General features: G+C 44.8%; 1 protein-coding gene across 1 annotated transcript in view; it reads right to left on the bottom strand.

Moving 5' to 3' along the window:
* The window catches only part of PCSK5 (proprotein convertase subtilisin/kexin type 5), a 470036-nt gene that overhangs the window by 55053 nt on the left and 389188 nt on the right, over positions 1 to 25795 (bottom strand). The window contains exons 21-22 of the mRNA XM_075598528.1: positions 19137 to 19239; positions 8360 to 8496 (exon numbers count right to left, since the gene is read on the bottom strand). Of these exons, the coding sequence (XP_075454643.1) occupies positions 8360 to 8496; positions 19137 to 19239 (240 nt within the window). The remainder of the gene's footprint in view (positions 1 to 8359; positions 8497 to 19136; positions 19240 to 25795) is intronic.

The raw sequence follows: 25795 nt of genomic DNA, 5'->3' as shown, positions 1-25795 counted from the left end.
CCCACCACAAATAAGGTACTGTAATTTAATAGGAATTAAACTGGCTTTGCGAGCCACCACTCCCGATTTCTGATAAATGGATCTCATCCTCAGTTCCCCTTCAAAGTCCTTATGCCTTACTGTAATCCTCCCTAAATCTAGTGCAAATGTTGCCATCACCTTATTTACCCTTCCTAGGTCTGTCTACCTAGGTCTGGTCCGTCATTCCTTGCCCCACGCCAGCGCAACCTAGGAGTGACTTCTGGCCACACTAACATCTGCCTAAATCATGCCATTTGCCTGATGTCCCTCAGCATGTCCCTCATTAAATCTAACGATTGGACCGATACCAAATCGTTTCCCCCCTAATGCAGCACAATTATATCTGGAGGCGACCTACCCCTTTCCTTATGCAATAACTCAGGCAGTAGTTGGTCCCAACACATCGCCCTACTGCCTAACCAAAACATCCTTGCCAAGTCTGCCCATATCCCCAACTGCCTTCCCGCTGGCGTACGCTCAGCTCGCTTTCCTGCCCAATGATTATAGGAATCCTCACACAGCCAGACTTCCAGAGGTGCTTGACCTGGACAAAAAAAAACAAATAACCAAATCAACCACTGAACCTTTTAATAGTGTGTACAGGGTCTAACATAACCCTTAAAACCCCCCGCTGATCACCTGACCAACTTTTTAATAGCTGCCTCCCCTAAGCCCAATTTAGCGGCTTCAGATGAGACCCCAATTCTAAATGAATGGGACTTAATTATCAAGTCCCCAAACTCGGCTAGCTCTGTACATCTCTTCAGAACCTGTATAAACTGAAACAGGACACTGTAGTTCCCCATCTTTATGTATCAAAAAGGAAGGACACCACCCTGGGGCCTACACTTCCCGCACTCCTCACCCGCTTTACAGGACAGATCATACTGCCCTTTAACCCCCATAGGTGTACCCATTATCCTTTTCCAACCAGACCTCCTGATTCTAAACCTCACAGACACTGCATGCCACTTTACATCCTCTCTTTGCAATCCCCTCCACCTTTCTTTGAGGCGGACACTATCTCACCAATACATATGGCCCCAAAGAAGGCCAGGCAAAATGCTACACTAAACAGCTGCGCTTCATAATTAGAAAAATACACTTCGCGCGTTGCCTCTACTATTTTTTTCAGCATTGCTGCCAAAATTGGAGCCCCATAATCCTTGGATTTGGCCCCTTCTTTCAATTTGCCACTACTCTGCATATCATGAAATCCTTAGTAAAATCCCTGTCTCCCTTCAACTTTAAGAAGAAGGAGACGCATGTTAAATACTTTGCTATCATTGAGCTGATCCTCCCAACTCCTGTTTCTCTAACAGAAGCCTTAACATTGTACCCCTGGTTGCCTCTATCATTGCGCCCTCGGGCCTTTGTTCTTCCAAGTCTGTACTTAACCAGGCTCGCCATTCCTCCCAAGCCCTGGTCTATGTTGACCACTACCGAAACCCTCATCAGCTCTGTAGACGGACGTTCACAGACGTACACAATTGGAGGCTTTTATAAGGTGAAATTATAATAGGCTTTATTGTGCCTTTTCCTTTTCATCAGGAAATCATCCAAACACAGGGGGGGGGGGGACAAAGCTTCTATTCATTTGGGAGTAGTTCTAGTGAAATCCTATGCAATTAATTCACATCTCCCTTAGTCAAGCATGTCTCGCAGCCCCAAAACATATAGCATGAAATAAGCAGATATAAGCAGTCTCTTAATAATGAAGGTCTTATCTGTTTCTTGCTGTAGAGTAAGCTTCTCTGCTCTCCTGGAACCGCACCCGTGCGTGCACAGAAAATATCAGCATCCAGGTTTAGAAGTCTTATTTGGTGTCTTGCAATCAGCTGTGCTGGGCAGAGCTCAAGACCGGTCAGCTCCAGAGATGTGTGTTCTCTTGGTCAGTCTCTCCTGGGAGACTCAAGAACACTCCTCTGTCTCTCCAAAGGTCAGCTCTCATTCAGAGCTAAGGAGTCACTTCCTGTCTCAAAGGCAGTCTTTTTCTACCACCTCTAATCTGGCAGGTGGTGTTAGTTAATTTGCTACCAGCAGTTAACCACCACACTGCTGGATTAGAGGCACATTTGTGAACAGGGATAAGTCCCCTGTTACAAGCTCCATCACTCCCGAACTGCGACCTGCCACAGCTTGTTCAGGCATAGTTCCCCTGTCATAGCCCCTCCCGGGACTAACTCACAGAATGCTGCAAACTGAAATCGAGAGAGCGTACACTACCTTGTTATCCATTCCCCGAGATGTGCTTAGACTTGAACCAGATATTATGATCCAGTCACTTTAGGACCAGCAACCTCTCTAATCATAAGACCCACTGGAGATTTGGCCGATAGCCTGTAGCCGCCACCACCACGCAAATGTTGTGCATACAGAAGATGACCTCCCTTTTGGCCAGGTCCACCCCCATAGCTCCACTCCACCACTAGTGGAAAGAGCTCTAAGAATCTTAAGTTCCCCACTAACTTCTCCAGCCATTGCACTGTGTACCATCGGCCCTGATAAAATGCCCCAAAACCCATGGATCCAGTCGCATCTATAAATAGCTCTATAAGCCCGTTCTCCTCTACTCCTTGCAAAACCAGCGTAGGCCCATTATACTGCCCTAGGAAGGTGTCCCACACTTGCTCTGATACCCTGATAAAGTGGTGCTGCAATTTTACCCCCGCTATTGCAAATGCTAGTTACCTCCCAAAGACCTTTCCCATAGGTAGAATCCTGGTTACAAAGTTGAGATGGCCCAGCAGGGACTGGAACACCTCAGCGTGGCTTTCTTAGGGCCCATAAACTCCTTCACCAAAGACCTCAGTTCCAACAGCTTCCTGGCCGGAACACGATACTCCATCCTCACCATATCAATTTCAATCCCCAATAAGCTGATGCATACCGCTAGGCCCTCTGTCTTGTCCTTAGCAAAAGGAACCCTGAAACGTGCCATGAGTTCTTTAAATTCCCCCAGTAACCTCCTTCACACACAAGACCCAATCTTTCCTATGAATAGAAAGTCATCCAAGTAGTGCAAAATACCCCAACTCTGGTTACATCTCCTAATGCCTAATCCAGGAAGGAGCTGAATATCTCAAAGTAAAAACATGAGATCGAACACCTCATTTGGAGACATAAATCTACAAAGAATTCCTCCCCCAGCTTGCACCCAACAGGTGGAAGCATTCCCGGGAGCATTGGGCAATAGACGGAATGCCTACTCTATATCAGCCTTTGCCATCCATGCCCCCGGTCCTTCCTCCCTTACTAGATCCCTGGCCCTGTCAAATGATGCATACTGCATGTTATAAAATTCATTGTCAATCCCATCATTCACTAACAAACCCTCTGGGTATGACAGGTGATGTATGAGATGGAATGAACTTGGCTTCTTCTTTGGAACAACCCCCAATGGAGAAACTGTCAGCACCGGTAATGGAGGAGAAGAAAACAGGCCTACCATTCTGCATGCCCCCACCTCCTTTTCTATTTTTGCCTGCGCTACCCCATGTGCATCTCTAGTCATTTCAAATTCCTTCTACAGAGAGGAACATTCACCTCCCTAAAAGGGATCGAAAAACCACTTCTAAAAACTGACTCTAGCAGTTCCGCCACCTCCCTATCCGGGTGCCATCTTATCGACGTTCACCGCTGTCCTCACTCTTTGCCCCAGTCTCTCCACTTGCTCCTTTCTTAAATCCACCTTTGCCCTTTTTAAAGCACTTCGACACGGGGTGGCTATCCGCACAGCCATTGGACTCATGCTTAAAACACCACCCACTTACCCTGTCCCTCATTATACTGCCAGCAAGAACCCCCCTTCTTATTCCCGACCGACTGCCCAGCGTGTGTCAAGCTGACAGCCCCGGATAGAAAGGGGTTAGTTTTATTTGGCATAATTTTGGACTTCCACAGGTCCATATCTTTCACATCCCACCGCAACTGTTTCCTAATTGTCTTTTTCTGCCTGAGGTCCCTTTTGTGCTTCCACCACCCCGTACCCCCATAATACTTATGGGCCTACCAGCCAGTCCCCTAAAGATTTGGCAGCCGGCCTCCTCTCCCTATCTTTTTCTTCTTCATTCTCATCCTTCTTTTTATCTAACTTTGCTGGCTCCTTATAGTCCAGCAATAATGTCAGAAAATCAACATAATCCTCCTTAACTATGCCCAGGACATACGTGAAAACGAGAGGTAACTCTCAATGTATTACTTCCTGGTAAAATATTTTTATAAATAAAAATTCCTGCTCCTTCACAGTCACCGATAGGTGCATCCCCAGTGGGCTAGCCAAGCAAAGGTAAGTATCCCTAAAACTAGCATCCTGCACACATTCCTCCTTTCTCTTGTCCTCTGCTGTCACAACCCCTTTTCTGGATTCCCTGATGGTGCCGCCACTATAGCCACTCTTTCTCTTCACAGCCATTGCTGTCCAACCAGCTGGCACACTAGTCCTCCTTTATGCTTCCCCTGCTACGGCCAGGGGTCCTACCACCATTTGAGTTTCCATACTCCCTTGTGACACCCCTAACCACTGCCCCAAACGTCCCCGACACTACTTCCACCTACCCTCACCCAACTGCCATGGATTGATCCCCCACCCCACTTATCAGACCCTGATCCTGATCATCCCTATGCCTCCATTTTAAGAAGAGCTCACGGAAGACTCTAAACCGCTCATCCCCTGTCCCCTGCCCTGGCACAAGCACTACTACCCCAACCCCTCCCCTGGCCACCCCTGATGATCTTTCAGCACATTCCCAGCCCCCTGCGCCTCCTGAAGTCCATCCTGCACTTGTCATGCTCACGATTCCTCCCACTGATCCCCTGCGACCAGGCGGAGAAGCGACTACTTCCTCCACCACTCTCTCTGCCTCCCATCCCCTGATCCCCTGCTACTGTTTTCAATCTCTACCTGCCCCCATGTGTAAGTGCCCTAAAACTAACCCTGTCCACTTCTAGGCGCTACCCCCTCCATTTCCCCTCCTGTCTTAGCGTGACTTACCAGCCGCCCTCCACTCTTAGGCCAGCCACATCATTTTTGGTGTCATCAGGGCACCTAACGCTGTAACCCCCATCCCTCCTCTCCTGCCCTTATAGGCTCAGCCTCAGTGGAGGCTGGGACCGCCGTAGTTCTCGCCGTTCCCTGCTGCAGTTCCTGCTCCTCCACTCCCTGCTGCCATGGGCGGCCGCTGCATCCAGTACACCCTTCCTGATGTCCCGTGTTGGGGCAGGCAGCGTTTCTGCGTAAAGCCACACCCCTGCTCCTTCTCATGCTGCATCTTCTCCCTGTGTCATTCACCGGTCCTGGCTCTGACAACTCCAGGCCTCTGCCAATGGAGCCCGTCCTGCTACTAGAGATGGGTAAAATCTTCAAAATCCGTCTCCCTAACCTTTTCCTCCACAATCCGTTCCATGGTGTGAAATCCGTCGCCAAATTAGTCCAAGTCTTGATCCGTGCGGATTTTAACCAAAAACCCACACTTGCGTCCAATCCATGTGGATTTCACTGAAAATCTACCCTTGGATACCCCCTATCCAATTTGTGTGGATTTTTATAACTAAATTTACCCAATGTTCAATCCGTACAGACCTTGAACAAAATCCGCCCTTCAATCAAGGCTAATCTAACAAGTCCGCCCTCCTCCTGTCTGATCAGGTCCCAAATGCAATCCGCTCTGACGTTACTGATCCCAATCTGTGAGTTTCACGAAAAAAATCCCATCGTGGAATCCGTCATCCGACAGAGGATGATTAAATTACATGGATATCGGAATCCGCATACCGGACCACCCAGCCTAAAACAGCAAAACAAATCAACCCTCCCAGGCCCAATCCGCCAAAATCTGCGGACCAAATAAAGCTGGATCCGCAGCAGCAATATGTTAATTCCACTTTTTCTACTTTCCGCCGTCCAGCTCTTCTGCTGCATCTTCACTCTGTGGAGCGATTACTCCGGCCAAAATCCCCACTTCACCACTGAGCACGTGAGCCAACAGCCACTCAGGATCGCACCTCCTCCTGAAGCTCCCTCATCCACGAATCTCCGCCGCAGACCATAACCACTATCTTCTTTGCTGGGCAATCAGCACCATCCTTCTTCCTCCACCAGGCGCAGCCATCTCTCAGAATCAGGATACCAGGAATCAGGAACCAGGAAAATCAGACCGCTCAAGTAGATACTAGAAGAGAGAGGAAGCCAAGATCCCTGCCCCTTACCTTAAGTACCCCTTACTTAACACCAAGTTACATGTTTATTTTAACATATTATTAAACATAGCTGCTGTTTGCTACCATCGCAAGAACCAATAACCCGTTGTCTATCACACACTTGCAAAGCTAAGATTTTAGTGTGAGGAGGAGCACAGTTACTAATGCTGTCCCATGTAGAAAGGAATGTGTGTGAGTGGAGTGCTGACATTCCATATGCTCAGTTGGTGGCAGCAGTGCAGCATCTCACTGCTATTAGAAGAACACTGCAATGCATTAGTGCTGTCTCAACACACATAAAGCAGGACAGTGACCACCAGCTTTGCTGTTCCATTAGAGAATGCGCTTTATAGAATATTATCAGGTCTACTTGTCAAACATTTGTATATGTTATTAAAAACTATAATACAATGATGTTAACCCATTGAAGCCAGAGGAACCTGCAGCACTTTATAAAGCAACAAACTATTCTGCCTTTGAAGTTTTTCGGACCCAAGTGCATTATTTTGATCATTTTGGCATTAAATTGTAATTGTCACACGCTTGACCATTCCTTCAATCCACTTAATCATTATTCATTGGGTTAAAACAGCACTCCAGGTTGCAGTTTGCTTTTTTTTATTTCAATTTTTTTAGTTATAAGATTGATGCAGGTGTTCTCCGAAGCTGAACTGCGTTAATTTCTGCTCTGGGGACCCCCTGCCTCCCAAGATACTTACCTCTGTAGGAGGTGCCGGTATCTCCTTCATATTTAAATGTCCCTTGTCACTTGGACCAATAGAAAGCCACAAGGGATGATGTCACAGCTTTCTAATGCCCCGCAAGATGTGACCCATTTAAGCCGCTATTATGTTAGCCCCAACAAGCCCTGTCGGAGCTGCAACCTGCAGAGATACCGGCACCCCTAACGGAGGTAAGTATCTCCGGAAGCAGGGGGACCCCGGAGATTAAATTAATGCAGTTCAGCTCCGGAGACCCCCTGCTTCAATCCTGTAACTAAAATCAATTAAAAAAAAACAAACTGAAACCTGGAGTGCTCTCACTCAGGGTCGCAGACAGCTTTCCTGGGGCCCAGAACTAGTTTCCACTGCCCCCCCCCCAGCATGTCGGCAGCTTTGCGAGCCCCTCCCACCCCCTCACTTTCACCCCCTCTATTCCTCCCCCTCTGCCTCTCACTCTTCCCCCTCACTCTCCCACCTCTCATGCTCTTCCTCCTCCATCTCTTACTCTCCCTCTGCTTTTTCTCCCTCCCACATGTCCCCCCTCTCTCACTCCCCCTCTCTCCCCCGACCTCCCCCTCTCTCACTCCCCCTCTCTACCACCTCCCCCTCTCCCTCCCCCTTTCTCTCCCTCACTTACACCCCCTCTCTCCTCCACATACATACAATATAATACTCCCCCACATACACACACACACACACACACACACACAATAATACCCCCCACACACAACAATACTCCCCCATCTCCAAAAATAAATCCAAACAATAATACACACAGCGAGACACAGAAAGACTTACCTTTACGATGCTCTCAGGCCTCTAGTGCCGAAAGCTGGGCCCGGGGAATAGCAGCAGCAAACAGGAAGAACTATTCCCTGGCGGCAATGAGAAACCCCAGCAGCCAGATGCAGAAGTTGGGCCAGGCCCAACTTCCAGCACCAGCTGGATCACCCAGACCCACCGCACCCAGGACAGTTCCCAGCTGTCCCCCCACTGTCGGCGGCCCTTATGTCACTAATAACTATATTAAAGAGCACCATTCCCAGTACAGGTCCCTGATGTACTCCACTGGTCACCTTTTCATGTTCACAATGTGCTACCTTTACGACAACTCTCTGTCGTCTGTCCTTCAACAATATATTATCCATTCAACCATCTCACAAAAAATACCAAGCATTGCAACTTGTTTGAATTCTGAGTGTCTTTGCATAATTTTCTTTCATAAACTCACATACAGTATGGGGCTGATAATGATCACAGACCTTTGAGTGGCAGAACAGTGATCGAGACAGAGGAGGTGGACTTCCTCTCCTTCTCCTGACGTCAAGAGGTGGATCAGCGCCATGTGATTGACTCAGCAGCAATTACAGGAACCACAATGTCCATGGCACCCTATCAAAGAGTTACATGCAACTTACCATTGCCGCAGGATGTGCAGTCATTGGGCTCGCTGCCATTGCATTCACTACACGTATGATGGCACAGGTGACATTGTCTGTTAAATTGATATTTTCCTGGGGGACAAGTTAGAACACAGTGTCCGTTATCAAAAAACCTGGAACAGAAAAAGAAAAAAATATATTTCTGTACGAAGATACGCGCATGAAGAGTGTCAAGAATACAATGCTGTGTCTCATTCTATCATTACACACAACATCAATTCTCTTAATCTTTACCACGAGAGAGCACTATTTTATGCATAATAATTAACACCTAAAGGTGCAGTCCCATGTACAAACAAATTGAACTCTTGATAGCTTATGATAGTTGAACTCTTAATAGTTATAGATACTTTTATAGGTATTAGCCAAGAATAGGAATTTTTAAAACAATTTATAAAAACCGAGTTTGTTTTTTATTTAAAATGGGAAGTCTAAATGGAAAAGGGGGGGTGGTCTATTAGTGTTGTTTACTCCAACCAAATGATGCCTGGGTACCATTTAGGTAAATGGACAGAATAAGAATGAGATATGGCAAAAGATAAGAACAGTAAAACTCACCATTCACTTCAGGTTATGAAGCTTACAACCATTTCTAGAATAAACTGTAAAAACTGTTTAAGTATAATCATGAATATCCTTTGATGCACTCATTCTAATGGGATCACTCGATTAGAAAGCTGAAATCTCACGTCATCAATATCTCTTTTTATTGGGATTACATTATCATTTTTTTTAAAGATTTACAAGCAACAAGATGGCTATCTTAAACTTTCAATATATTCTTTGTCTTGTGTTTAGACAATGTAGCTAAAGTGAGTGTCCAAGACTACAGCCTGAAACATTTTAGAATAAGCCTTGACTTTTGAAACATGATAATGCTGTGTGTGTAGTGTGTGTGGTTGTGTGTGGTGTGTGTGGTGTGTGTATATCTCTCCCATCCTCATATATATATATATATATATATATATATATATATATATATATATATATATATATACACATACACACACATTTTAAGTTATGGTGGGTGAAAAAGGCGATAAGAAACTTCCACCTTATAGCATACAGGCTGCACATACTGTAAAGCAAATAAAAAGACCAACTGTCCGCGCTAACCGACCGAGCCCCCCACAGCTTCTGGGCCCGGGACAACTGCCCCAGCTCTCCCCCCTTGTCGACAGCACTGAGTGTAGTAGTATAATGCTATTTACCCAGCCATATTTCATTTTATATATGTCAAATAAAAAGATCACTTGTGAGCACATTCACATGTCTTAGACAGGTCTGCAACCCTGCCTTTCACCATTATCACCTAGCATACAGTGCTTCCACTTGCGCAATGGATTCTGGGAAATGACATGCAAATGAGCCCACAGTGTCACCTTTTGCCCGAAATCCATTTTTACATGGAATCCTTATAAGCTAATGCTCGCTGTGGACACAGCCCATGCTGTGCTTAAAAGTGTCCTATGAATAATGCTGTGTGACAAGTACCTCTCTTGCATGAGAAGGAAGGATCAGAAGTGGCCAACCAATAAATGGTTGAACTGTTTCCTTGCCTAGATTGTGAGTTACTACAAGGTTCCTGTAGTGATGCAACTCAGAGCCCTGCAGGATGGAGGCGCTGCACCAATGAACCGAAAGCCTGTCCTGTTGCCTACTCCCTCTACTGAGACTCAGACCTCCTGAGAGCCTACAGGTGAGCTACACAGCACCACAGTAACATCATGTAACTACAAATCTCCCTGCGGGAGGGGTTCTGATAGGGAGGGTGTTACATAAAGAGAATTACTTTATCTTCTTTGCCGTAAAGTAATTTCCTTTGAGATTAGTGGCAGACCTTCACTTCGCCTCTTTGCTGCCTGAAAGGTCAGTAACAGTGAAGAGGTTAACACTCAAATATCCAATTAAGCATCATACTGTATGTTTTCTCTTAAAATCTACACAGAATTGATGAAAATGAACAAACAATCTTGCAAAGTTTCCAGTTTCATTACCCAGGCAACACTTGTAAACTAAAAACCAAAAACAGGGAAAGCTGTTAGACGGATGGTTCCGAGCTCCTTGTACCTACAGTGTTTTTGCGGTTGATCCTGTATTCCTAACAGACTTGAAGTATTTGTAAACAGCCAGGTTGTATACTGTAGAGCAGGGGAGAGCAAAGTTTTTTTGCTGAACCCCCTGTGTCTCGGTCCCTGTGCATGCGCCCGCACTTCTCGAGTGACCCGGCACGTCACGTGACCCCACAGCGTTATTTGACACGCATTACCACGACGATGCATCATGTCACATGACCCCACGGTGTCATTTGACTCTGCATTGGCATGGCAACATGACCAAAGTTGCAAAGCCCTCGTACTATCCCCCGGCATTTAATTTAGAGGGCGCGGGACTTCTGCAACTGCCTGCGCCCCCCCAGAAAAATCCCGCGCCCCCCTGCTGTAGAGTAACATAGATTTGTTAGGGAAAAATGTAATTGTAGGTACATTTGTTTGGCTCCACTGTGGCTGGGAACTGTGGAAGCAGCATTTCTGTGGTTATTGCTTTGCTTTGATGATAGTTCACTGGCACCTCTTTGTGAAGAAGGCACACGTGAGAATGCTGGATCAAGAAGGCTTGGTCACTGTTTGGAGTCACCTTTAGTAAATTTGGGTGGAAGCAAATTCTCTTTGCATTCCAGCTAATACAGAGTCCCATTTCTTTCCAGTAACTAACAAGCCTAAGATGACTGTTGAACTCAATAAACAAAAGTCAGATTTTTCAAAACAACGGCTTTCCGGAGAAAGAGCAGCGTTGTTGTTAAGACCCTGGCGAAGTGCGAGTTCCCAAACTGTGCCTCAAGGGATCTATTTCCTGGCTGTACCACTTGTATGAAGCCCTTTATACCTTAGTAGATTTGGGTGGATTTGTGTGGGCCGCCCTCAGCTTGTTTTGTGAACGTTCCCACATTTTGATTAAAAAAATTAATGGATTAACAAAATGTTTGAGTGAAGGCTACGTATGGATGCGCAGTGTCAAACAAAAAGCGTACTTCATTCTATTTTTTTTTATGCAAGTATTTGCGAAACTCGGCATGTATTGCCACCTTTAGCCAATTTTTGCCAAGCTTCTCAAAAATAGCTTAAAAAGTTGTGAAAGTTGGTGCCAGTGTGCTTTCTAGGCTCAATAAAGTGTGTAGTTTGGCTGTTTGGGGCAAAGTTTCACTATTTCATAACTTTTTTGCCAACTGCGAATGTCACCAAATGTTAAAAATTAACAAGTTCAAGAAGGTTTCTTCCAGCTCTGGTAAAAGATTTAACCCCTTCAGTGTCAGGGGGGTTAAAGAAAAGCTACCGTAGTGTTCAAACTCTGTGGGGCATTATACATTAAACTGCGCTACTGCCATTAACTCCCATTGGAGTTTCCATGCAATAGTGCCCCGATCTGCAATAGAGCTGTTAATAAATAACCCCCTACGTCTAAGCTCTGCGGGGCAAACTTGCATTGTGATTATGTTATTCTCTGTACAAACAAAGGTCAAAAATAAATGATATACAATATGTTCCTTTTAGTTTCTCTGGTAGTGCAGCACAGGGAGTAAATAAATTAACTGCTAATCTAACAGCAACTGCTTGTCTTGCATGTCTTGCATTGGAACAGAATGTGTGTTTCTCCAGCCCTTGTGACTCATGTTCTCTAACACATTAGGGTGCTGCTTTATCAAATCTGCTTATAATTTCTACTTTAACCACCTAAACTTCTTAAAAGGCCTTTTTTGTTGCTGAGAACAGACTGTAAATAAATTGCACATATTAAACATTTCGCAGCTTGTGCATAATAAATTAAAAACAACTGGTATTTTCTAAAAACAAGAATAGGTGTGTGTGTGTTAGATGCAGAGCCCACATCATGGCCACCTCGTGTTCTGCCGCAGGGATTATACAATGTATGACCGGGAGAAGTGGGACGGGGGCTACAGCACAGGAACTGGGTCCTCCAATTAGGAAAATACTTACCAGTGAAGTACCTGGTATTACTTGCTTGGTTTTAAAGGGGATTTAAATGGCGATCCAATAGGAGGCCACAACTGATGATGTTGCGGCTTCCTACTAGCCTGAGTTTTGGCAGCCATTTTGCATCCCCTGGAGTGAAGTTTAAGCCCTTTACTGTAACTTCACTGGTAATTATCTCAGGAACCAGGGAGGTTTGGTGGAGGGTGGAGTGAGTGGAGCCACAGGACCTAAACAAACTAGCTCTGCAGGAGCTCACGTTTCTCATACTGTGAAAAAATGGGTAAAGAAAAGACTAGTAAGGGGTTTTGCTGTTTTAAATATGTATTATTATTTTGGTCTTTTTGTGTATTTCTTATAATAGTACTCTAGTTAATAGGGTGATATTTTCTAACATAGGACCCAACTTTTAAACATAAAAGTCCCACATTACACCCACCTCAGCCCCGCGGTCCAATCCAGGTTGTAGTGAGCGCCCGTGACAGTGCCCCACCATGAAGAGAGCCTTTAGATCTTGCGGTGGTGGTCTGGTCCCAGACCACAGGCCGCAAATACTGCATGGCGTCTTGCTGTGTCCCCAACAATATACAATTACAGGGGCAATGTCCATATCTGCGGGGCCTGCCACTGAAGCACCCATAATCTTATGGGGTCTCAGGGCCTACCTGGAGTCTAAGGGGGGTAAACTAGGCCTAGTCCTGTTCTTGCTTAGCTCCCCTTGCGACTGGCATGGCTCGCAGCGTGCCAAATGTAGTAATTCTTGGGAGCAGGGGATTGTTGCAGACCTATTGGCTGTTGCGCACCGCGTGACTAACAGCCCCTGAGGCTGCTGGGGAATGTGGTTCCTCTTGGGAAGCCTATTCCCCTAATGGCCACTACTATCAGTGCTACTGTGCATGCGCAAAGTGCTAAGATGGCCGCCGCGACCTCGCCACTCACTGCGCATGCGTAAGTGGCTTCTGTGCATACGTGCGCAATCCAACATGGCAGCCCCCGCTGATAAGTGCGCCGCGGGCCTCCGGTGACCCGCTCACCCCACAGCAACCTCCTTAACCGCCCACAACTCTCCCCAGCCACAGCGGAGGTGAGGGGAGCCAAGGAGAGCCTAGAGCGGGACCTGATCACATTTATATATGGTTGGGGCACCCACAAAACCTATACTGGTTGTGGGTCACTTGGACACTAGCTAGGGTACCCCCCTTAACCTAGGGATTCTCTTTGCTACAGAAATAGATGTTTTATCCTTGTGCCCCAGTCTCCTTTCTGGACTGTGCTGAAGCAGGGTACCTTGGTGGTGAGTCGCTCTTGCATTTTCAAGGGGTGATATTGCCGGGACAATGTGCTTACATGTATCCGAGAATCAGTCATGATTCCCGGGTACATTTATGGGAGAACCGGCAACTCCGAACCCCAACCTCCTAGGCACATTCAGTCAACGGTTCCTCCGCAACCCCCCTCCTTGAAACACATACCCTAGCAATCCCTGCTTGCTGGCATGCCAGGAAAGGGAAAAGCACAAAAAAATACTTTTTATTCCATACAATACATTGGCGTGATACAATGTTACTGGGCCCAAGAGCTAACTCTGTTGTACCCTTATACACGGATCAGGGGTAACCAAAACCGGCTTAACCTTTATTTGAGAGCCTAGTTACCCCCTATCGTCACAATAGTATCATAGTGGAAGAAGCATCCCAGCTCGACTAGTGATTTTATTTATTTATTTATAAAATATTTTACCAGGAAGTAATACATTGAGAGTTACCTCTCGTTTTCAAGTATGTCCTGGGCACAGAGTTAAGACAAATAATACATGTTTACAAATACAGTTTCATAATGAGCAGGGTATACATTATATACAAGACATTGGGGCTGATTCACTACGCTACGTTAACTTGCGCTAAAATGTGTTATATTGCTCGGCCGCAAAAGGCTGAAGCCATAAGCGCTATTCACTAAGGCTGTTTGGCGCATTTACGGCCTGCCTTGGCCAAAAGGGCCATAGCGCACAATCACCTTTCCCCCCCCCTGATATCGTGCTAAAAGTTATTCAGCACGATAACTATTATAAACAAAGCAGCCTGTAAGAACTGCATGGAGACGCTGCGTCTCAATGCACGGCTCTTACAGGCGATCGTGCTGTCCAAATATGATTTTTAATAGTAGTATACATGAGCTGGGGGTCTTCTGAGCTGAACCGCATTGGTTTCAGGTCCGAGGACCCCCTACCTCAGGAGATATAGGCCCCGTTATGGGGTGCCGGTATCCCCTGCAAAATTTCAATGTCCCGGTCACGTGACGCGGGAGCTTTAAAGTGCAGGGGATACCGGCACCCCATAACGGGGTCTGTAACTCCTGAAGTAGGGGGTCCTCGGACCTGAAACCAATGGGGTTCTGCTCAGGAGACCCCCTGCACATCTACACTAGTATTAAAAAACTGTTAACAATAAATAATAATTCATTATCATAGCGGCTATATATGTTATAATATATATATATATATATATATATATATATATATACAGTGGTTGACAAATCACCAAAAAATCTACTCGCCACACAAAAAAATCTACTCGCCACCTAGTACCAAACGTGTGCTGCTTGGGCCAATATTTACTCGCCCGGGGGTTAAATCCACTCGCCCGGGGTGAGCAAATGTATAGGTTTGTCGAACACTGTATATATATATATATATTATAATATATATATATATATATATATATATATATATATATATATATATATATATATATATATACTGTATATGCATGATTAACCAATATACAAATAAATACTGTTCATGGCCAAATACAAATCTCTCCCAATATCAAACATCACCAAGCTCAATCAATATCTAATAAATCAAAATACAAACACTCAATTTGACAATGTGTACATGATACAAATAATCTTTGCATCATATATACTATGTCAAACAATGCTCCAAATCAAAGACACTTATCCAAACAAGATACAGATACAATCATTAAAGAAAAACAGAGCATCAACACAATTAATTTACCATCAATTAATCCAATCACCAATCAATTACAATACAAATCAATTACACACTTCAATTCCAACAAACAAACCATTGTAAAAAATAATCTATGTCAAAGTAAGCATCAAACAAAATCTATCTTCCAAAGATAAGCCAATAAAATAATCTATAGCAACCAGCCTTTAACTAAACATTTGCAAAAATTAAATGTACATGAGCAACACATTTTTACGCAAAGCAGCAAATTACAATTCAATAAAACATCCAAACATGGCAAGCCAACACATTTTTATTATACCTGTATGTATGTCCATCTATAGTTTACAGACTTAAATACAGGTGCAATAAAAGAGCATTAAAAACAATTGAATCACATTAAAAATCAACATATAATACAACCACTGATTTGTCCTGTACGTATGTATACCCATAGTGACATACATACATTCAGGACAAATAAATGGACATCAAAAAAAATGGGCGTCAGAAAATAAAATCCAAAAAACCTGTAAAATAAAATTAAAATACATGTTCTTTTTTTACTTTCCATTAGATGAACCAGTCACAGCAATCAAGGGGAACCGGAACCACTGGAGCAGCTAATCCAACAACAGGAACCAGGTAACCATAAAATAAAAAAAACCATTACCATCCACAAGTGTCTGTATCTTCTTTTTCTATTTGTAATCCATCGTGGGGTCTTCTCCGTCTTCTTCTGCCTTCTTCCGGGGTCTTCTTATCTTCATACGCCACGCCCTGGTCTTCTTTCTTCATAGGAGGTCTTTCCTCCTGGCGTCTAGCCTGAAAATGAGACGACATAGGCTTTTAAAGGCCTATGACGTCACATTTTCGTCATATGGTTCTCACGGCCCTGATTGGGCCGTGAAAACCATGTGTTTTGGCCAAAAAAAAAAAATGATGACGTCATTTAAAGGCAATGAAAGCAGAGCCAATTAGAATTGGCTGTGCTTCAATTGCCTTTAAGATAACGTCATGAATTGAAAGATGGCCGGCCTCACATGGTACGGTAGCCAATCAGATCATGGGAACTCCATCCCAACTCTGATTGGCTCAAGTAGACCATGTGACAGAGGCTTTGGGGAGAACGGATGTGACATTCTTGAAAGCCTGTCACATGGTACTTGAGCCAATCAGAGTTGGGATGTATTTCCCACGCTCGGCTGAGTGACGTCATCGCTGCAGTCTCGCGGCACCAGAGGAGGAACCAGGGAGCTCAGGAAGGCAGCTGCAGGCGGAGGAAGCTTACCACGAAGGATCTCGGCGTTCCACATTGAGAGGAAGCAGAATACAACTCCAGGCAGCAGGACGGAGAGGATTTTATATCCTATATGTTTAAACTTCTGCTACTTTGTAAGTACCGATCTACTTTTGCGCAGTAACAAATACAAAAACGTACTTCACCATATTTTGTGTCTTTTCCACTCTTTATTTCAGAGAAATCAAGGATTCTAAGATTATCCCCAGTCTACCAATGCTCATATTTTAATTGTTTAGTTAACAATTTGCGCCTGTGTTTTTCCCTTTTCCCCCATATATATATATATACACACACATACATACATATATACATACACACACACACACACACACAACAGTCCAACAAGAAAGTCTCTTATCTGTTCTTGTAGCTGTAGGGGAAGGCCTCTCTGCTCTCCTGGGTCCACACCCTTGTGTGCTATGGAAATGTCTGTGTCCAGGTATAGAGGTATTGTCCCCTTGTCTTGCTGTCAGCATACAGTCCTGTGTGCATCAAGATATCTTTTCCTCTGGTCAATCCAGTTGTGGGCTAAGGAAATCTCTGTCCTGTTTCTTAGATCAGGCTTTTTCTAACAGTCTTAATCAGCCAGGTGATATCTGGTTGATTGCCTGTGCAATTAACCAGCACCCTACTGGATTTAGAGACAGTTTTTTCTCAACAGTGATAAGTTTGTTACAAAACCCTTATGTGGTCCCTTTAGCAACTCCACCCAGAGCAGCTCACATAGGTGTACAGTACTTACACCTACAGCATTACCTACAGAAACACTCATGGGGAGCGGACAGATAGATAACTGGCTCCAAGGATGAGGCGAGAGAAACCACACCGCAAATTAAATATACATTGTATTTTATTAAAGTGCTCTTGCCTTGTTCTGCAAATAATTTGATTAAATAAGAACAATACATGTACTTGGCAATCAAGAAATAATTAAATTAAATGTGTGAGTAAAAAGGTAATTTTCAGTGAAGTGGGTGAGTTAGTGCAAGGGTGGGTGGGTGAGTTAGTGCAATTTTGAGTTAGTGACTGTGTGGGTGGGTGGTTGAGTTAGTGACTGTGTGGGTGGGTGGTTGAGTTAGTGACTGTGTGGGTGGGTGGTTGAGTTAGTGACTGTGTGGGTGGGTGGTTGAGTTAGTGACTGGGTGGGTGGGTGAGTTAGTGACTGGGTGAGTTAGTGACTGGGTGGGTGAGTGACATCTCCCCCCCCCTGCTCTCCCCCCGCAGCCCCCATAACTCAGGTGGAGGTGGAGGCCTGAAGATAGCGGGCAGGCTGGCATTCCCCCTCTGCATCTTCCCCCCGCACCCCCCCATATCTCATGCGGCGGCATGAAGATAGTGGGCATCCCGGCATCCCCCTGCACCCCTCACACCTCACGGGGCGGCAGAGGCATGCAAATAGCTAGCGGGCCGGCATCCCCCACCTGCACCATCACATCTCACGCGGAGAGGAACCTTTGGGGAGGCGGCAGGGTGGGTGGGAGGCCCAGGGGGGTGTCCCCAACCGGCCACCCCAGGGGTCAGTCAGCCCCGCTGCGCCCGCCACTGCCCTGCTCCCCCCGCCGGCATGTCCCACACTGCGCAGCCAAGCAGGGTTAAGGGCGCGGCAAGGGTGAAGTGCGCGCCGAGGTAATGGTGCTCCATTACCTCGGCGTCGGCCCTGAGGGAGGCGGTAGGAGGGTGCAGTGGCGGCTAATGGGAGGGTAAGTGAGTGCTAATGTTTCAGGTGGGCCTGAGGTCAGGGCGGTAAGGAGGCGGGAGAGGGTGGTGCGGCTGTGGCGGCGGCGCCCCTGAGGTCTGTGAGGTGAAGGGAGCAGTGGCGGTGCCAAGTGAGTGGGAATGTTGCAGGCTATTAGGAGGGAGGGAAGGAGGCGGGAGAGGGTGGTGCAGCTGCGGCGTAGCCCCTGAGGTTTGTGAGGTGATGGGAGCAGTGGCGGCGCTCGTGCGGCTAAGCAGGTTTAAGGGCGCTGCGAGGGAAGGTAGCGGGGAGGTGAGCTCCGGATGAGGGGGTGCAATGGAGGGGGGGGGGGAGCCGGCGGGAGGTGAGCTTTGGGTGATGGCGGGGGATCCAGCGGCCCAGGCCGCTTGGTGAGGAGGAGAAGAGGAGAGTGGCCGGGTTATTGTGCGTGTGTGTGTCCCCCAGCTAAGCAAGCAAGCCAATGAGAGGCGTGCGGGGGCGGGGCTGGGCCACGGACCAATCTGATTGGCCAGAAGCTGAGTGACAGACTGACGGACCAATCAGATTGGCCATAAGAACAGCAAACATACAACGTTTTCAATTATATAGATATAGATATTACATTGTAATGCTCTATGATGATTAAATCGCTTGATATTTTCTGATATTAAAACAATTTGTCAATGTATTTTGCAAAGGCTTGAAAGTTATAATTCTATAAATACATTAGGTAGAACACAAAATAAACATATTTATTATGAACCTTAATATAATTTATTAAATATGCTTTTGTAAGGGGATTAACTTACCTTGTAATGTGACAGCCTATACAGCTATTTCTGCCAGGACCGGTACACTTAAAGCAAGAGGCATCACAGAACGCGCAGCTCCCAAATAAGTCAATGTATTGCCCTGAGAGAGATATGAGAACAGTTCACTTTGCAGAATATCAGTATGCTGTCATTCAAGTTAACGATCCAAATATGGTGGAAACAAAGCCACTAACATACTGCCCAACATTTCAAAGGCTCTTACTGTGAGATTTGTTATGAAAATTCAATCGTTTTCGAAACCTTCTATTTACTTGCATTGGGATGAGAGAATTATTTTCAAGGAGCAGAAAAATGATACATAATGAGTCTCTCAAATAAATAGGGAGAATTGATCCTTATGGACCTTTATAAGGTGATTATAGGTTATCTTTATGGCTTAAGATATTGAAAAATAGCCATGGTTTCCAGGTACAGTACTTACTAATATAACAACTTTTGGTTAGCACATGGCTCCATATCCTTGGAACAGGTCCCATAACTGTCACAGTCCCAGGGATCAAGCGAGTAAAATGTGTGGGTTTCGACAAGCAAAAAAATGTCACATTCGTTGAAATATTTTGATTTATGAAACTGCAAGTTCTTGGAAGTCTTTGGGAGCAGTGCTGATAATTATTGAAATTGCTTTCCAAACTCATTCCTAACACATTAGTTTTGACAGGCTGAGGAGCAACCAGACCTGGTATTAACGTTGTGATGGAAGATTAAAAAAAAAAAAAACAGAAGTTAGGCTGAGTTCAGACAGGCTACTGCGCGTCCCCGCTTCCCCGCCTCTGCCTGCTGGGCGATGTGTGCTCATGCCCAGCAGACAGAATGAACCGACTTTGAGGCGGAACTACTCAGGCATTGAATTTAAAAAAAAGAAACAATGTGTGTGTGTTTGTGATTGACTGGCGAAGTGCACGTGACCCGGCTGCTGCTTGAAATTACAACTTCAGTTGTCTCCTTCAAGTGCAGCGGGGTCAACACTGTACTTCGCCGGCGGGTGTCGTTTTCAGTTTGAAAACTCCCACACACCAAACCGAAAGAGTGGCGAACGTGCGCTCGCACATAAGCGCGCGCACATCGCATCGCAGCCTGTATGAACGAGGCCTTAGAGATGCATTCCTTGTTATATAGACTGACAATGGCTCTGAGTTCAGCATTGGCCACTTTAGTTTGAAGACTTTGTGTGCTTCAAGATGTGTATGGCATTTCCCAAGGGCTGGCACTCTTTAAAAACAGAAGAGGAGCACTTCGTCTTCCGGACGTTGGGGGTTTAATCTCCTGCATTAATCTAAAAAAAATCAGTGAGAAAGGAATCTGCATTATTAACATCTGCTTTTGTATAGTCCAAAGATGTAATGCCCAATTCATCAATCCATCAGCACCCTCAGTTCATCTGCTGTAGAACTATTTTAATGCTTGGAGCCTATTCTGCCATATAATCAGACAACATGTCCCCTGCCTTTTAAAAATCTACTGTCTGCTTGTCAACACTTTATACAGTTAAGTCTTTTAAGGCAGGAATCCCACATGTTTATTAAACATTGTTGCTATTTTTTAACCTTATCTAACATAAACTACAGTATATGATCGGCAATCAATAATAGCAGCATCGTTATACAGAAGAAAGAATATGCATGCTCTTCTCTAGAGGTCGTCAGTCATATTGTCGCCATTATTCATTGGTCTACCAGCTGAGCCACATTAGTGGAGGAGTGTGAAGCCCTGTACAATGGCGCCCAAAGCATTGCTCAGTACTGTGCAGGGCTCTGAGATAGAAGAAATAGTTTTCTATCCATTAGATTACATAAAAAGCTATCAAGATAGTGCTACATTTCTGTACATGAGGAAGATATCAGTTTTGTCACTTGCCTTACACAATTCAGAACAGTTGCTAAGTGAGTACCTCTGGGTACCAGCATCCAAGATTCTTAGAAATGTGCTCTGTGCATTCCTGATCCTGGCAGAAGGATTGAGCATCGTATGCCTCCCCCCTGGTGAACTACAGAACAACAGGAGTCACTCAAAAATACTCTTATGACTAGATGGCCCGTGGAGCTACCAAATCTTGGATATACTGAGCATTGCAGCCAGCCTCTGCTTTTATCCCTGCCGAAAAGATTTTGAAGGGTAATTTACGAAGTTTATGAACTTGCAGTAGTGACCGAGAAATGTATCTTTGCAGTGAATACAATAAGAAACATAGCCATACAAAGTTATTTTTAAGGGTTTGGTCAAATCTGTGGTCAAAATGATATACGAATATGTTGCCATTGGACACACATGGGGTGGTTTACTAAAGTTTCCCAGGTGCAAACCTGGGACAAGCCAGTGCAAAAAACAGCACATTATTTATCAAAGAAAGGGATCCAATTGAAAGCAATTTGAGTTGATAAGGTGCAGTTGATTTCAACTCAGTGTTGTAGCAGAGAGATGTTGGCAGACGACCTCCTTAGGGTCACAAGGTGGGCAGAGTGAGACATCATTGTCCTAATAAATTGTGTAGTGTACGCTGCAGCCATTAAACAAACTACAGTACTTGTATCTTTTCCTTCACTCTAACCTGATACAATCTCACATTTTACGAACAAAAAAAAGATTGACATCATTATGTGATTCAGTTTACACTGACCTGAGAACATCAAGAATTGTTTGTATTTATTTTTTTATTTTTTTATGGGCTGCAATAAAAAGACAGAATCAATGCTATTGAATCATCTTTAGGATACCCAGTGCTGAGCAAAGTTTGGCGTTTGCAGCAAAGTTTTCATTAGTAAATGTTTCAATGGCTTTGTAATAAAGACATGAAGTTAGCAAATCACAATTGATTCTTATTTAAAATTAGGTTGAGCATAGAATATAGACCATAGAATTGCAGCGATGGAGAATGCAAAAGTATTATTTGGTAAAGACATTTGACCTTGGCACATTTAAGTAAATATGTATGTCATAAAGTGGAGGTTTTTTGTCACTTTTTTTACCCACCATAACTTAACTAAGTATGGTAAATCCCATCCTCATTGCTTCATTTTTGCAGCCGGTATAACCAACCCCACTCTGATGAGACCCATCAAGGTCGAAACGACTGTCTCTGGGTGGGTTTACTGGCTATGTATCTTAATCCTGGCTGTGCTCAAAGCTGTGACCATGCAGCAAGCTTAAGCCCATAGGGAACCATGTTAAAAATGGTTTTGAAGCAAAAGGTGGCACTGTGTGCTCATTTGCATGCCATTTCCCAGAATCCCTTGCTGCAGTGGAAGTGCTGTGTACTGGGTGAAAGGCAGGGCTGCAGACCTGTCTAAGACATGCAAATGAGCGTACAGTAATATTTCCATTTGTCATATATATATATATATATATATATATATATATATATATATACAGCTCAACCCCGTTATAGCGCGGTCCTCGGGGGCCACCCTGATCCGACCGCGCTAGAACCGGGGACACGCAAAAATTTTTTTAAATGGCCGCCGCGCGCCTGATCGGGAGGGAGGGAGTGAAGAGGGAAGGAAGAGGTGGCCGGAAGCCCTACACGTCCCCTAGCAACGGCGAGTCCAGCGGCAACCTGCTCCTTACCTCCCACCACCGGCAACCATTTCCTCCCCCCCCAGGCCCCCACACCTACCGGCCCTCCGCGGCATAGCCCACGCGGCCCTCCAAGTCCCAGCCTGCTCCTCACTCACTCCCCCCTCCTCCCGACACCCCCTCCTCCCGACACTCCCCCCCCCTACTCCCGACACCCCCCCTCCTCCTGATGCCAGCTCCGCTCCGATCTCAGCAGCCGACACCAAAGGTAGGGAGGGGGAGTGGGAGGTGTGGTGTAGTGTGCTGTGAGTGTTGTGAGAGTGTGTTGTGAGTGCTGTGAGAGTGTGCTGTGAGTGCTGTGTGCTGTGAGAGCTGTGTGCTGTGAGTGTGCTGTGAGTGCTGTGTGCTGTGAGAGTGTGCTCTGAGTGCTGTGTGCCGTGAGAGTGTGCTGTGAGTGCTGTGTGCTGTGAGTGCTGTGTGCTGTGAGAGCTGTGTGCTGTGAGAGTGTGCTGTGAGAGTGTGCTGTGAGAGTGTGCTGTGAGAGTGTGCTGTGAGCAGTGTGCAGTGAGTGTGTGCTGTGAGCAGTGTGCAGTGAGAGTGTGTGCTGTGAGCAGTGTGCAGTGAGAGTGTGTGCTGTGAGCAGTGTGCTGGGAGTGTGTGCAGTGTGCAGTGTGTGCAGTGAGAGTGTGTGCAGTGAGTGTGTGTGCAGTGAGTGTGTGTGCAGTGAGTGTGTGTGCAGTGAGAGTGTGTGCAGTGAGAGTGTGTGCAGTGAGAGTGTGTGCAGTGAGAGTGTGTGCAGTGAGATTATGTGCAATGAGCAGTATGCAGTGAGTGCTGGGAGTGTGTGCAGTGTGGTGTGTGGTGTGTGCAGTGTGCAGTGAGAGTGTGTGTAGTGTGCAGTGAGAGTGTGTGCAGTGAGAGTGTGTGCAGTGGTGCAGTGAGAGTTTGTGCAGCGAGAGTGTGTGCAGTGTAGAGTGTGTGCAGTGTATAGTGTGTGCAGTGTAGAGTGTGTGCAGTGTACAGTGTGCAGTGAGAGTGTGTGCAGTGAGAGTGTGTGCAGTGTGTGCGGTGTGTGCAGTGTGGCAGTGTGCAGTGTGCAAAAAAATATAAAAAAAACATTTTTTTTAATTTGTAAAAAATAATTTAAAAAATTTAAAACGGGAGCCACGTGAAAAACGCGTTATAACCGAATTCGCGTTATAACGGGTCGCGCTATAACGGGGTTGAGCTGTTTGTATATATATATATATATATATATATATGTGTGTGTGTGTATATATATATATATATATATATATATATATATATATATATATATATATGAAAAACAAAGAAAAAATAGTTAGCGCTTTCCAGTCCCCACTGACCCAAACCTTGTAAGCTGTGAGAAAATTGCAACCAATGATTAACAAAAAATCTATATTAAAAAATGAATAATAAAATAAATGTAATAATAGAAACATTAAAAATAAAAACCAACACAGAAGTAATCAATATAAAAATATATAAAGGATATATATAGATTAAAAATAAAATTATACAATACAAATGAAGATCCAATCATATATAGAACACACTGTCCTCCAGAGTCTCCTAAACAGCTCCGCAAGAGACTACCCAAGATTCTCTGCTACCCAAGAGCTCCCGCTGACGTCACAACTCTCGCGAGACTGTAACGAGGAAGTACCTGGTACACAGAGGCCACGCAGCTATCGACATCTGCAGCACACGGTGGAGCCCATATTTGTACCCTACCTTCCCGGTCATCGTTGCGATTGAGTTTTACTCATACATGCTTTTAATCCTGTCACGTTTGTGAGTGCGCAATTTATACTTTTTCAGATCCATATAAATTTTTCATACTTACTACACCATGATTGCGCCTGTTGTTTTCTTGTTTTTTTTTTATATATATATATATATATATATATATTTCTGTACCGTGTTAGCCAAGCGTAATAATCAAAAACGAATAGGCAATACCGTTCTGTGGCTAACTAAATGCTTTTATTTGTGCGAGCTTTCGTGATACACTGATCTCTTCTTCCGGCGATGTTACATTGGATAAAACAAGAAAGGGTTTTACTTAAAAACAGTGCATCTTGGAATGTATCTGACTGAAGCCTATCCCTCACCCCTGTGCATAGGGTAATGGAATTACTTGCCTGTGCGGCACCTCCGTTCTGCCGCCCCGGTTCTCATTCAAAATCGAGCGTCAAATGACACCGTGAGCGTCACAAACGACGTAATACGGTCTCATTACCATGGTAACGTGATGCTGTGCAACGTCATGTTGGTGACATTGACGGCGTCATTTGCCGCTGGATTCTGAAGGGGAAGCAGGGCAGCGGATATAGGCAAGTGCCTAACGGTGGCGGATTTGGAAATCCGCTGCTGTCTGTACATATGTATATTTTATATAGATACCTAGTGCTCAGCTAATTAATTTGATTGAAAAGCAATATATTAAAGGTAAGGTGCTGTACTGAGAAATATACTTAAATAGCCACCAAGAGAGAAAGAACTCAGTTATGATAGCACTCAATTACCAGAATGTACATTTATTGAAGTTAAAAATATCTCTTTATTTATACTTGATTAAAATAAGGTGTGCAAAAACGTCCAAAATATAAGAATATAATAGAGGACTATTGTGAGCTAAATAAGAGGTAATACTAATGGCTATTATACAGTTTAATATGTCAAATGGGATGGTCCGCTGGACTGAATTCCTAGGTTTTGTGAACCAGACAGGTGCTCGTTTGAGACAAGCTTGACAACACCCTTTCATATATGTTCAGGTCCATTAGGAGGTGTCACTGAGAGGTGTCATTGCTGACGTTTCCTTAATTGTAATTAATATGTATTCAGTTACTTATGTTAGAGTATAGCCTCATATATCATTTATTTTGTAATCTTATATAGCTCTTCTAGCTCAGAAAAAGTCCTGTACTTAAAAAGACTCAGAGTGAATCTTAACTAAGTGAGTTGCTGTAAAGAGAGACCAGTTGAATATTTTATCGTATAATTTAGCCCAAAACTAGGTCTCTTGCAGCGTTCTCATTATGAGTGGTATTCATGTATTTTTGACCCTGTGCCCCTTTAATAGAAAGAGCTACTAGGAC

Source organism: Ascaphus truei, chromosome 1, assembly GCF_040206685.1.
Source record: "Ascaphus truei isolate aAscTru1 chromosome 1, aAscTru1.hap1, whole genome shotgun sequence".
Lineage (NCBI taxonomy): Eukaryota > Metazoa > Chordata > Amphibia > Anura > Ascaphidae > Ascaphus > Ascaphus truei.
This window is presented reverse-complemented; position numbering and strand designations above follow the sequence as displayed.